General features: G+C 42.7%; 3 protein-coding genes across 14 annotated transcripts in view; 1 reads left to right on the top strand and 2 right to left on the bottom strand.

Annotated features, from left to right (window-relative positions):
- Positions 1–9,159, top strand: part of Dscam2 (Down syndrome cell adhesion molecule 2) — a 69,042-nt gene extending 59,883 nt beyond the window's left edge. For 2 of the 7 annotated variants that reach the window (XM_034340185.2, XM_034340186.2), the window contains exons 12-30: positions 153–272; positions 361–534; positions 651–801; positions 884–1,032; positions 1,102–1,233; positions 1,340–1,640; positions 1,813–1,991; positions 2,075–2,244; positions 2,321–2,459; positions 2,528–2,645; positions 2,711–3,162; positions 3,240–3,421; positions 3,502–3,895; positions 4,044–4,172; positions 4,248–4,388; positions 5,057–5,268; positions 5,348–5,501; positions 5,573–5,675; positions 5,813–9,159. In XM_034340185.2, the coding sequence (XP_034196076.1) occupies positions 153–272; positions 361–534; positions 651–801; positions 884–1,032; positions 1,102–1,233; positions 1,340–1,640; positions 1,813–1,991; positions 2,075–2,244; positions 2,321–2,459; positions 2,528–2,645; positions 2,711–3,162; positions 3,240–3,421; positions 3,502–3,895; positions 4,044–4,172; positions 4,248–4,388; positions 5,057–5,268; positions 5,348–5,501; positions 5,573–5,675; positions 5,813–6,065 (3,653 nt within the window). In that variant the 3' untranslated portion in view covers positions 6,066–9,159. Of the gene's footprint in view, positions 1–152; positions 273–360; positions 535–650; positions 802–883; positions 1,033–1,101; positions 1,234–1,339; positions 1,641–1,812; positions 1,992–2,074; positions 2,245–2,320; positions 2,460–2,527; positions 2,646–2,710; positions 3,163–3,239; positions 3,422–3,501; positions 3,896–4,028; positions 4,173–4,247; positions 4,422–5,056; positions 5,269–5,347; positions 5,502–5,572; positions 5,676–5,812 lie in introns of all 7 variants that reach the window. The other 5 variants (XM_076690665.1, XM_076690666.1, XM_034340182.2 and 2 more) reach the window with 3 other exon arrangements.
- Positions 9,160–9,163: 4 nt separating this feature from the next.
- Positions 9,164–11,506, bottom strand: LOC117611837 (tropomyosin). 6 transcript variants are annotated; one of them, XM_034340215.2, is made up of 7 exons: positions 11,049–11,506; positions 10,637–10,889; positions 10,411–10,544; positions 10,146–10,334; positions 9,999–10,074; positions 9,804–9,936; positions 9,164–9,726 (listed from the first exon to the last, which is right to left on the bottom strand). In XM_034340215.2, exons 2-7 carry the CDS (start codon positions 10,874–10,876, stop codon positions 9,644–9,646), a joined length of 855 nt encoding a protein of 284 aa, XP_034196106.1. In that variant the 5' UTR covers positions 10,877–10,889; positions 11,049–11,506; the 3' UTR covers positions 9,164–9,643. The 6 variants fall into 6 exon arrangements, with proteins under 6 accessions (XP_034196106.1, XP_034196107.1, XP_034196104.1 ...); XM_034340216.2 differs by having other exon boundaries at positions 11,060–11,506; XM_034340213.2 differs by having other exon boundaries at positions 10,946–11,083.
- Positions 11,507–11,762: 256 nt separating this feature from the next.
- LOC117611836 (tropomyosin) overlaps positions 11,763–12,578 on the bottom strand; it is a 1,977-nt gene continuing 1,161 nt past the window's right edge. The window contains exons 5-7 of the mRNA XM_034340212.2: positions 12,554–12,578; positions 12,356–12,488; positions 11,763–12,290 (exon numbers count right to left, since the gene is read on the bottom strand). The exon at positions 12,554–12,578 is cut by the window's right edge and continues 51 nt beyond it. Of these exons, the coding sequence (XP_034196103.1) occupies positions 12,208–12,290; positions 12,356–12,488; positions 12,554–12,578 (241 nt within the window). The 3' untranslated portion in view covers positions 11,763–12,207. The remainder of the gene's footprint in view (positions 12,291–12,355; positions 12,489–12,553) is intronic.

Raw genomic sequence — 12,578 nt, 5'->3', positions numbered from 1 at the left:
TCGACGAGCTCGTCCTTCATTGATCGCGCTTTTCACGACGTACCTGTCTCTAAATCGCTAACGACCAGTAAAAAAAAAAGAAAGAAAAGAAACAAAACGTGCATGTTAGATTCACGATGGATCCATCTAAAGCTGTACGATCTGATTTTCAGTACCCCCGCGATGGATCGTCGAGCCGACGGACGTGAGCGTCGAAAGAAACAAACACGTCGCTTTGCATTGTCAAGCTCAGGGCGTGCCTACCCCGACGATCGTTTGGAAAAAAGCCACGGGTGAGAAATTCATTTTTAAAAAAAATAAAAAGTTGATAGTAATCGATTCTTTAAAACAACCCTTTTGAAATAAAAAAAAAAAAAATAGGAAGCAAATCCGGTGAATACGAGGAGTTGCGAGAAAGAGCGTACACGAAAATCCTGAGTAATGGTACCCTGTTGTTGCAACACGTGAAAGAAGACAGAGAAGGATTTTATCTCTGTCAAGCGAGTAACGGAATTGGAAGCGGCATCGGCAAAGTGGTACAATTAAAAGTGAACTGTAAGTACTTCCATATTTGCGGTAGAAATCGAATGGTTTGCGAAACGAGCGACGAGATCGTTCTCGATAAATATTTCTTTGCGGCGACTAATTTCTCGTTTTATCCCATGGAACAGCATCACCGTATTTTGCCGCACCGTCGAGGCTGGTCACAGTAAAGAAGGGTGACACCGCGACGCTGCATTGCGAGGTACACGGCGACACCCCGGTCACCGTCACCTGGTTGAAGGGCGGGAAAATCGAGTTAAATCCGTCGACGAACTATCGGTAAAGCTGAGATTAATTTCGAAACATTTTAAGGAATATTTCAGCCGAGCTTTTCAATGAACATTTTCTTCCGGATAAAAAGGGTCACGGTGAAACGAGAAGTAACACCGGACGGTGTGATAGCACAATTACAAATTTCATCGGCGGAAGCGTCCGACAGCGGCGCGTATTTTTGTCAGGCGAGTAATCTCTACGGTCGGGATCAACAACTGGTGCAACTCCTCGTGCAAGGTACAATTAATCCATCGATGAGAAAATCCACGTGGAAACGGTTCGATAATGAGAATTTTCTTGTTCCAGAACCACCTCAGCCACCTAATTCCCTGGAAACAGCGATGGTTGCCAGTCGAAGTATCAACGTAAAGTGGCAACATAAATCTCAAGATAGCAGCGAGGTGACCAAATATATTCTTCAGTACAAAGAAGGCGATGGTGATTATTGCCTTATTTAAAGAGTATAATCAAGGCAACACTTTATTTGCAATATTTAAATATCATTATTTCTTTGAATCTTAACAACAGCTTTTTATTCAAATAGGTGGCATGTGGCAGCAGCAAGAATTCACTGGTCCACCCTTACCGTACGCTGCCCTGATCGATGAATTAAAACCAGCAACCAGATACACGATACGCGTGATCGCGGAAGGACCAGCTGGTAGATCGGTACCATCGGCGGAGCTGGTTGTCAGGACCGAGCCACAAAGACCGGCTGGACCTCCGATTAATCTTGCAGCCAGAGCTCTGTCCTCGTCTGAAATTTTAATCACTTGGTCGCCACCGTTGCCCGAACTTCGACACGGTGACATCCAGGGATTCAACGTCGGCTACAGAGAAACGAGGTAGAAACTACGAACGCGAAGCGATCGATCTCGATGCAACTGCGCATCGAATAATTCCGTCAAATATAATAAAGTTTAAAATGATAATTCAGAATTTAATTATACAAATAGTTTGGAACGCATTTAACGGTTCGAGTTCAGAAACTCCATTACGTTAGGAATCTTCTTTCAGTTCCGCAAATCCCTCGTACAACTTCAGCTCCGTGTCCGGGGACGGAGAAGAAGGGGGCGCAGAACTTCGGCTAACAGGTCTTCGACCCTACACAAAGTACACTTTGGTGGTTCAAGCGTATAATCAAGTTGGATCTGGACCACTTTCCGAGCCCTTGCTCACACAGACGCTCGAAGATGGTGAGAGATACTCTTAGGAACGTGAATTACCGTAAAGTTTGTAATATTAGGAAGAGATTGATGAGAAAATGAAATTTCTTCAGTTCCCAGTATGCCACCGGAAGACGTAAGATGCGCAGCATTGACATCGCAGTCTCTTCAGGTAACTTGGGAACCACCTCCTAATACGCACAGTAATGGTATTATTCAAGGGTACAAATTGCATTACGAACCGATCTTGGCAGACATCTGGCGCAGTGTCGATGAAATGGAAGTAAGCATGATTTATCTCTTTTTTGATCACCAACCTGTTCTGTACTAAATTTCTTCGATTACACGTTCGCATTTAGGTTCGTAAAACTAGCGCACTGACTACCGTGCTTACGGGGCTGAGAAAATATACTAATTACACTATTCAAGTATTAGCCTTCACAAGAGTGGGAGATGGAGTACCTACCATTGCAACTTATTGTCAAACCGAAGAAGATGGTAAAAATTTCTTATTTTAATTAAAAATTCAATCATTGAAATATTTACAAGATTAAGAAATTTTATAGTGCCAGGAAGTCCAGCAGACATTAAAGTGGTAGTTAGTTCGCCACAGGCGCTCTTCATCTCTTGGCTTCCACCCCTTGAACCAAATGGAATTATTACAAAATATAATCTGTATACAAGGTATAATTTCATTACATCAATTATATTTCTACACTTTTAACAATTATGGAAATTATATTTTACAGGGTTGTGGATGGTCGAGAGGAACTGAATCATGGTAAAAAAACACTGCCAGCCACGAATACTTTCTTCGAGGCCACTGATTTACAGCAGCACGTAGAGTATCAATTTTGGGTGACCGGTAGCACCCGCGTAGGCGAAGGTCAAAGTTCCAGGGTGGCTGCACAGGTACCAACGAATCGGGTACCAGCAAGAATCACCTCCTTCGGTGGTCACGTAGTGCGACCATGGAGAGGTTCTGCCACCCTAGCCTGCAACGCGGTTGGAGATCCAACCAGAGAATGGTACAAAGGTGTAGCCGAACAAATTCGTACAGACACCACCAGAAACATACAAATCTTACCATCCGGCGAGCTCGTGCTATCTAATTTACAATCACAAGATGGCGGTAATTACACTTGCCAAGTGGAGAACGCTCAAGGAAGCGACAAGTTGCACTATACTTTGACCGTGCAAGGTGAGATTTAAAATCAATTCATTTGAAAGTCAAAATCAAGTCAAGTCAAAATGAAATATTATTTGAATTTTTCATAGTGCCACCCAGTGCACCTGTTCTGTACGTAACAAGTTCCACGTCGAGTAGTATTTTATTGCACTGGAAACCTGGACACTCTGGTGGTGCTCCACTCACAGGATACACGTTGCATTATAGAACCACTCATGGCAATCTGGACGAATTACAATTATCTCGTCATGCTACGAGCCACGAATTAAAGGTAGATTCTTAAATGACTAGTAAGATATGCGAAACTTGTCGCTAACATAAAGCGAACCAATCGTTCTTATTAATCTTCAGGGTCTCCTATGCGGAAACACGTACCAATTATACCTGACATCTCATAATAAAATTGGTAGCAGCCCATCGTCGCCTGTCCTTTCGGTTCGAACGCAAGGACAGGCGCCAGGAATACCTCCAGCCGCAGCGTTCCTCAGTCCAAACTCGACCACGCTGGTTCTTCGACTTCACGTATGGCCCGACAACGGTTGTCCGATCCTCTACTTCGTGATTCAATACAGACCCATCAACGAATTCCACTGGACGCTGGTGTCGAACAGCGTGAAAATGCAACGACGATTCGTCGTGACGAATCTGCAGCCAAGCTCCGTCTATCAGCTTAAAGTCGAAGCCCATAACGTAGCCGGCAGTAACCAAGCGGAGTTCACGTTCGTAACGTTGACGAAGGAAGGCGGTAAGCTTGAGAATGTAAATTTTACAGCGAACCATCAACCAGCCTCGAACAAATAAGAAAATCACGTGTCTGGTGATCGTTTCGAAATTAAACCAATTATATCCAAAAGCACTGTGTTCCTGAAACGTTGCAGAACCGCCGCCCCCAGAATTGTCGAAACGCGGGATCACGTCGGCGGTACCGTTTTACGCGGACGTGAAGGTGATGCTCCCTTTGATCGCGGCCACCATTGCCCTGCTCGTTGCTGTGGTGATCGTAGCCCTTCGTTGGCGAAGCAGTAAGTTGTATTGTCCGTTTGTACGAAGACTATTCTACAAGTTGGACGCACGCATTTCGATTCGTATATCCGCAGGATATCTAGGAGAGAGAATGCAACGTCCGATGAAAGAGACTCAGGAGAATCAACAGAACGCGGAGACTCAAAGGGAACGTTACTACGCGACGATTCACAAGGTGGCTTTGCAACAAGGTGCAGGGCCCGACAAGATTCCAGGTGAACCTTTGTTACGATACGGACGACAGCCAGGTTTGGTACTATAATTGTTGTTCAGGTAAAAAGTCGCACGCGTAGCGCTGTTCAGACGGCAACTGAACAGACCCGTTAGCGATCGATTGAAATTCACGAGCCAAGGTGGATTATTTTCAAACATTTTCCATCAATTCATTGTATTTTTATTTTATGTTGCCTCTCTTCGTGTGATCGCTGTTCAGTGTTTTCGTTGAATGTTTTCTCATGCATCGCTTTTGTTTCCATTCATTGTGTTTCGTATTCCTTATAGCATTCCCTTACGAGAACTTCGGGAAATTGTTTAATGAGATAAGTTAGATGAAGCTTGTAGTGCAGTGTGCCCTGAAGAATCATTCTATTTCAGAGAACATCATGAAAATGATACTTGAAATGTTCTATTCTCGTAATGTTCTCTTCGAGTAACAATTCGTCTTTCAAAATCGTGTTTCGCGTCATTGCTGTCTTCGTTTCTCTATTTTTGTGCTATAATAAAGAACCTGGTTTAGACAGCAGTGATTTTCCATTGAAAATTAAAAATCATACGGACAAAGTAGAATCGTGAGACGTATTGATAGAGGTGAAAATCGATTGACAGCTAAACAATTCATCCCGACGCGATTTGAAAGGTAGGCAATGCCTCTGATGGGTTACAGAGACAGCGGAGGACATCTCGCCGTACGCTACGTTCCAGCTTTCGGAGGGTGGCGGGGGAAGCCTGGCAGGGTTGGGAGGGTTGGGAGGACTGGGAAGCGCGGCGGAAGCTTCGGCGGCCGGTCTCCACCCGAACAATACGCTTCTACACAGTTTCATGTATCACGAGCACGCCATGACCGAAGGCTGTGCAAGCCCTCCACCTGCCGCGACGGTATTTATTACCTGATACGCTTTCCCGAAGCATCGTCCTCCGTTTGAAATTGGAATCAATTCAATTACGATAATTACAGAGCATGAAGAGCGTTTCTTCGAGGAGGCGACAGCAGAGAAAGCAACAAACTCCGGGCGACGTCGAGAGCGACGAGAGCGAGTCTGACCCGGATCAACTGACGAGCTCTCGCACGGAGTCTTCCAACCAGCTGGACGCTGGGAAACTCAAACATAGTAAATCTATCCTTACAATTAATAGATTAGTTATTCTTGGATCCTGTAATGTTTGAAAATTATTATTTCAGTTCGAGCCGTTTCAGACTTCATTTATCACGGTACGTCGAGCACTTCTTCAGACATCTCACCCATGTCAGAGCAGAAGTCTCTCCCTCGAAGAGGACGATCTAGGTAATCTAGCTTCCGTTTTTCATTAGGTAATAAGAATCGCATAGATCATCGTTTACAATACAGTATATTCAACTCAGACATAAGTATCAATCATATTTTCACCCGTAGTAAGTTCATTTCTTTGGCTATCCCGTAAGATGGCATGTTCCCAGCAGGAGCTCCCTACGTACGCTATTACCGCCGATCTCGGTGGCGGAGACCACGTTCGTAGGAGCTAATCAGGGGAACGTTGTGCCGGGGAACGGTGATCGTGCCGATCGGCCGGAGCTCAGCGAAGCAGAGTGCGACATCGACTCCTTGAAGAAGCTGAAACTCGGTCTTAGGAGCTCGCTGTGGTCAAGGCCGAGTACCCAAAATAATCCTTCCTCCGACTACTCTATCGCCGTTTAATTCGTTCACTATCTCGTCCCGTGTGCCTCCTCTTCTTTCCCGTGTGTCCACGGTAGGCCAAGTAAGTATCTTCTTCCTTACCCTTTTCTCCCCCATGGTCCAAAGAGTTAGATAAACGAATCCTTCTATCTGGTGTCTCGTCGAATCTTCCGACGTGGTTAGATTAAAAAAGAAAAAGAAAATGAAGAAAGACAGAAGACAGGACGCGAGTCCGGTTTCCAATTTTCTCTCTGTCGATTATAGATGAAAATTAAAGAATTATATTCGTTGCTAGGGAACGGCAGATGGCTCGATCATAGATAACGAGGAGAAATCGTTGACGAGAAGGAAGGAACACGCGTGGTACATCGTTGAAAGTATGAAAAGCGTGATACACGGCAATGTTTTTCAATCGGAACCTTTTCGTACCATTGTCTTTCTCTTCTTTATCTATGGAATAACGAGATATTACATCCGTGCGTGCGTGCAGATGAATTTGAGCGAATGGTGAAGAGATTGAATGAGTTAATCGCGTGTGTAGGAGTGCGTGCCAAACGACAATTTGCTCAGACCGCTGCGACTCGTTTGCTGGCGACCCATTCGAGACCAAAGACTTAATCGTACGAACAGAGCACGGGAAAGTCCTCCGAGAATCGGCTCGTCGTGGAAAACGACGCCGCGCAAATCATTACCGAGGAAGTTTCGCCTGAAACGCGAGACACGATCGTTTCCAACCTTCTTCGAACGTTGCTCCTTTCAACCGGTTAGAAACTACGAATGGAAGAACAGGTGAATTAAAGATTGAGAAAACGTTTACTAGATTCCGAAGGATTTAATTATTACGCAATTAATTACCACGAACGCGTAACTGTCGATGCAAACCGGCAGGATTTATTTTGGTCACGATGTACTCGCTCTTCTATACGACTCGTTCTTAGATTCTAGACAAGTCCGTTGTTATTTTTTGCAGCCACGTAGCCGGGTTCGGTTGTTGCGACAGTCAGCAACTCTCAAATTAATTTAACGAGCAACGTTCGTAGAAAAGCGTTCCTCTTAAATTCTTCAGACTGATTCCCTTCGTTCTTTCGATCAATTATAGATTACGCTTTCATTGCTGCCAGCCGATTATATCGAGAAACAGAGAGCGTCGTTTTCCATGGTCGCGCTGGTCTCACCTGTGTCCAGTGCGTGCGTGGTATTAGAATCGGGATGAGAGTTCGAAGGCGAGTGGCGATTTGACCGTTTTACGCATCTATTAGAATTATTGAGGGAACGTGTTAAGACGACGACGACGACGACGACGACGATTTATCGTCGAAGGTTGGGCTCTGTTGCATTGTAAAGTTTATACGTACGTCTAACACCGTTGATTACTTTAAGTCCATTATTAATCCTAAGACTTCTAAGTAAGGCATTATTTCCGTGCGTGCCCCGGTCGCACGTTCCTCTCCCGCTCTGTACATTTTTGCCGAAGAAACGCTAGTCTAACGTCTTTGGCGTCCCTTTCGACGCGACAAGTTCATCGTTTACACCGATATCCATCTTTGTATGTCGCGCACTTTAATCGTTAAGACTCGCGTACCGAAGACGACGCGTTGATCGTTTCGCGCGACGCGTTGTTTCGTATCATTTCTTAATCGTTAATTAGAAGCGTAATCGGGCGTCGAAATCAAAGAAAGAAAAGAGCGTGCTCGAGCCTCGACAAATTCGAGCGTACCCTCTCAGAGACTGATTTCGAAAGTAAAAATAACGCGACGGGTTATTTAGAATCTAAACGGGACTCGTTTACACGTATCGTGTTCGGTGATGACGAATTTCAATTCTTCCACGACACTGCCATTTCGCTGACTACTCGACTCTGAACGTGCCAAATTCACTGGCCGACTTCCTACTTCCGGGCAAAATAATAATTGTTACATGATCTTTTCATTCGTATCGTTAGCAGGCTTTTTCCGAACCGTAGGACGAATGGGTGTTTTTTCGAGAAACTTTACGATGATCATCGAACGATCGATGATCTTTTAAGTTCCATTATCGGTGCGCGACACTGCGAAGACCAGGGCATAGGTATACGTATATATAAATTTATATAAATATATATATGTACTTAAAGCGCGTGTAACCGCAACACATACGATACGATATATGAATGTATATACGAGAAAGCACGTCAATCAAACTCGTAGAGTTCGATTAATTTGTTAGACCCTTATTCGGAAAACGGGTATCGTTTTATCGTAACGATAACAGTTTTGTACATTTTTTCTTGTCACCGACCGACTAACGTCCGACAGAACGACGACTGCATACGTTTATCCGGATTCTTTCGATATCCGATTGTTTTTCCTTCTGAGAATTCCTGGCTTCCGGTTGATCAGCTCCGAATATTTTACACCGTTTCGCGTGATAAATTTGTCCATTTCTTTCACGCACAATTATACCGTAGACGCTACAATTTCGTTCAAATAAGTGGAACTCTATCGTACTTTTTTATCGATCTAAGAAACTTTATTCCAACGCGACTGGAAGCCAGAAATTCTTCGGATCCTACTGCCAATCATTTTCTCTCCGTTAATCGTTGATCGAACAATCGAGCCCCACGATGCTACGAACGGTAGGTTTTAATTAAAGCGGTGACGTCACTTGGAACAACTCGAAATACACTGAATGCATCGTGTTGCACTCGCGTGCATACAAGGATCAGGTAATTGATTATCGAATTAAATGACACGAGTCCAGGAAGTTGAATTGATAAATCACAAATCGCATGCTCCACTGATGAATCCAGACCGATGGTGTAAACCATGCGTGTGAAATTATATTTTCAAGCGACGAATCTTATCGAGAAAGACTCCGGATCATTTGAAAGCTAATAATTGACACCGAATATTGGACTCCTGGATATTACAAGGTATCTGTTAATTAAATTTCTCGTTGAATTTGTACGAGGAAGCACGTTTATTTTCAGTCAAGTCAGTATTTGAAGTTACGTCACCGATTTGACCGCGTTTGCGAACGAACGAAGACGTGGGGAGTGAGCAAATCAAACGAACAATTATTACTGTAACTACTATTAGCATCGTTGTAAAAAAAAAAAAAAAATACAATAATAAAAGATGAGAGATAAGAAAAGCAAAGAAAAAAGAAGAGAAGAAATCTCATGGAGCGAATGGGAATTGTGCGAGAGTGAAGCAAGATTCTAGTCTATGGTGGTGTAGCCATGTGTGGAGGGACGTCGAATGCCTCATCGACAATCCCGTATTTTTTTCTCTCTCTGTTTCACGCGATCATCGAGCAAACGATGTGTTAAACAGATGCTACGAAGTTTCGAAGCATTGCGTCGATCGTAGAGTCGATAAAATAAATCGATATCCTGTAAAGATACTGGACGAGAATTTGACGATTCTTTTTGCCCCATCCTCTGGCAACGAAAGATCGAACCAGATCAATCAATCGTTTCACCAGCAACGAAATCGTTTCACAAGCACGATTCGATTACGTAACAAGAGTACAATAGACACTCGAGAACGGTTTGTTGTTACAAATACGATTGTTTAATAGAAAAAGTACAATACGGACACACAGAAAATAGAATTTCACTAATATCCAGTTAATTCGGCGAACGTGGAGTCCATGTCGTCGCAGATATATTTGTATTTCTCTTTCTCCCTGAACAGAAAGTCTGAAAGCCACAAACGAAGAGAAATATATTAAAATAATCATTATAATTAGAGAAATGAGAGCAGCGTTAAAATATACCTTCTCTTGCATCCAATTCTTTGGAAAAGACTTTAACCATCTTTTCTGCGATGATGGCCCTCTTTTCGGCAGCTTTCAATTTCACCTTCAATTCCTTCAATTGCGCTTTGAATTCTTCCACCCTCTGATTGGCCTACGAAAATAAAAACGACGAAATCGGTTGCTTAATTATGTTACAAAGCACAATGGTACTACCTTTTCTTCGGATACTTCTAAGGATTTCAATATATTACCAACGATGAAGAGTTCATCCTCTCGTTCCACGATCTTCCTATAAATTATTAAGAAAAGAGAGGAAAAATTGAAGGAAATTTATGAAGGTTATTATACATAATTACGTACGCTTCGCTAGATTTCACCCTCTCTTCAGCAGCCTCCAATTCGTCTTCTACAAAGGCTAATTTTCTAGATATCTCGTCCGACTTTGTATCAGCGTCTTCAGCGATCAGTCTCGCTTCTTTCAGCTGAGCCATCAGCTGGTCCATTCTCTCTTCGTCCTGTTTGCTCCTGTTTTCCAAAACTTTACAGATACTAAAAAAAGAGAAGAAACCGTTCATCGAACGAAATCTGAAAACGTTGGCAAAGTGTTTCTTTGATTAAAACGAACCGTTTCGCATCCTCCGCCGTTTCCATCGCCTGTGCCAGCTTTGCCTGCGCCGTCAAACGACGTTCCTCGGACTTTTCTAAGTTCTGCAAGCATTGCTGCATCTTTCTATTCAAAACCGCCAATTCTGACTGTGTCTGTCCTCGTTGAAATAAAAAAAAAGGGGGAAGGTTTCAGTAAAAATCTAATGATTCTTGGATATTACACACAATTTTAACAAATTACTAACCACGATATACACTCTTTCTTTCTGTTCAAGGTCCCTGTTCGATTTTTTCAATTGAGCTTTGCTCAGTTCCAAATCACGCTCCATCTGCACCAGCTTCTTTGCAAGTTCCCGGACCTCGTCCCTCAGCTTTTCTTCTCGTCGATTCGCCTCCTTCGCCTGTTGATCGCACACATCAGCCCTGTCCATCGCGAGATCCTTCTCAATCTTCAGTGTTTGCAATCGTTTCTTGATCGCGTTCATGACTGACGTGGAACTATGCGGAAAAATGGAGCAGGTAAATCTTACGATTAAAAATCCTTTCCTTCTTACCAACGTCTATCTTTCCTTTCGTGCGAGAATAATCAAGCTAAATATTATTCAGAAGGAAAAGTAATTAATATTTTGTTAAAGAAAGGCAAAATATTTTATGCACTTCCTCGCTACCCCTTGACAAATACACTTTTCGACACTCGTACACTTCTACGTTAAAATCCGATCCGATCTATTCGTATGAGAAATATTAAAAACAAAATTCGTGTAGACGAAATTCTACGGTCTATCAAAGCAAAGCTCGCGGGTTACTGCACTCGGTGACCGGCGAGGACAATGCTTTATAGACTCAAAGAAATGCAAAAGAACCTAACAGTCCGTTTCTTTAGTTAGACGCAAACGAATTCCTCGACTTCTCCAGACGTTTATACTCTTTTCAATCCCTCGATTGACACAAAGCTGTTGGCTCGAATGTTAACAGGTACACGTTAAAATTTACATGTACCGGTAACATTAACTAACAAGTCTTTTTGTATTATTCAAAATTGATGCAAATATTTTACGTTTCGATTACACTTGCTATTGGAATTTTATTTAAAATATTAAAGAATCTAATACCATCGTTTAGAAAAATTTCACACTTTTCTATATTTCTCTTCTATAGAAATTATTTCAAAGGTAAAAATAAGAGATCATAAAGGTCTATGGGTGACTCGAGAATTGCACAGCCAATTTTTAATCACTTAAATCTGTAGATTACAAAATGGTAAAAGAATTCCTAATTTACTTTGATATCCTTTTGAGGCATAGGTGGAGGAACAAGGTGTGGAAAACACTGATTAATTAGAGCGATGTATATTTTTTTTAAATACCATTTATTGAAAATACAGATTTGAGAGATAATGATAAAAAGGGGGCGCAGTATCTTGCTTTCGTGATCAGCAATTCTTCTTCGACGTTTCTGAAAGAAAAATAACCGGAATCGTGAAATCAATCGGGAAGAAAGAGACGATCGTTTCTGAAAGCAACTAAAGGGCCAGTTTTCACCGGACCCGCAGCCTTGGCGTGGTGTTAAGCGAAGCAAAGCAATTTTATTAGGAAACTAGCAGTGTGCGCTCTTTATTCATCGTGTTAATTGCAGAATTTGCGTAGCAAGTTATTCATGAAGCCCCATAAACTGGTCCACGATACACTATAACGAATGAAGCCAGCGTAGCTGAGGCACAGCCGACCGATGTAACAACGTTCGTTGTTAAATGTAGCGAATAAGCGGAAGCACAGAATGGCAAAAATAAAAAGGAACTCGGCCCGTTCGAGTGGTATTAATATCCTGTCATTTCCGCGAACGTCGCGTCCATGTCGTCGCAGACCGCCTTGTACTTCTCCTTTTCTTCTCTGAGTTCGTCTGAAACGGAAGAATTATTTGAAGAAATAAAGAAATCAACATCGATAACGCGTCCGATCCTTTACCTTCCTTCGTGTCGACCTCCTTCAACAATTTCTTCACCGTCCTCTCAGCCATAACGGCGCGCTTCTCGGCCGCCCTCAATTTCTTCTTCAGCTCCTTCAGTTGTAGTTTAAAGTCTTCTACTCGTTGATTAGCCTAGACGAAGAAATTGTTCATTTTTCAAATAGAAATGAAAGATAATCGAATGAAAATTAAGATACCTTTTCCTCGGATACTTCTAAGGAT

This window comes from Osmia lignaria, chromosome 10 (assembly GCF_051020975.1).
Source record: "Osmia lignaria lignaria isolate PbOS001 chromosome 10, iyOsmLign1, whole genome shotgun sequence".
Lineage (NCBI taxonomy): Eukaryota > Metazoa > Arthropoda > Insecta > Hymenoptera > Megachilidae > Osmia > Osmia lignaria.
The sequence above is the reverse complement of the archived record's forward strand: the minus strand, read 5'-3'. Positions and strand labels throughout refer to the sequence as shown.

Bases quoted from the DNA above. Each gene is read 5' to 3' on its own strand.
- LOC117611837 (XM_034340215.2), bottom strand. From the start codon at position 10,876: ATGAACGCGATCAAGAAACGATTGCAAACACTGAAGATTGAGAAGGAT. The intron at 10,335-10,410 runs GTTCGTTTTAAT...CTCTTTTTTTAG, and splicing joins ACGGCGGAGGATGCGAAACG to TATCTGTAAAGTTTTGGAAA. The intron at 9,937-9,998 runs GTAGTACCATTG...TTATTTTCGTAG, and splicing joins TAGAAGTATCCGAAGAAAAG to GCCAATCAGAGGGTGGAAGA.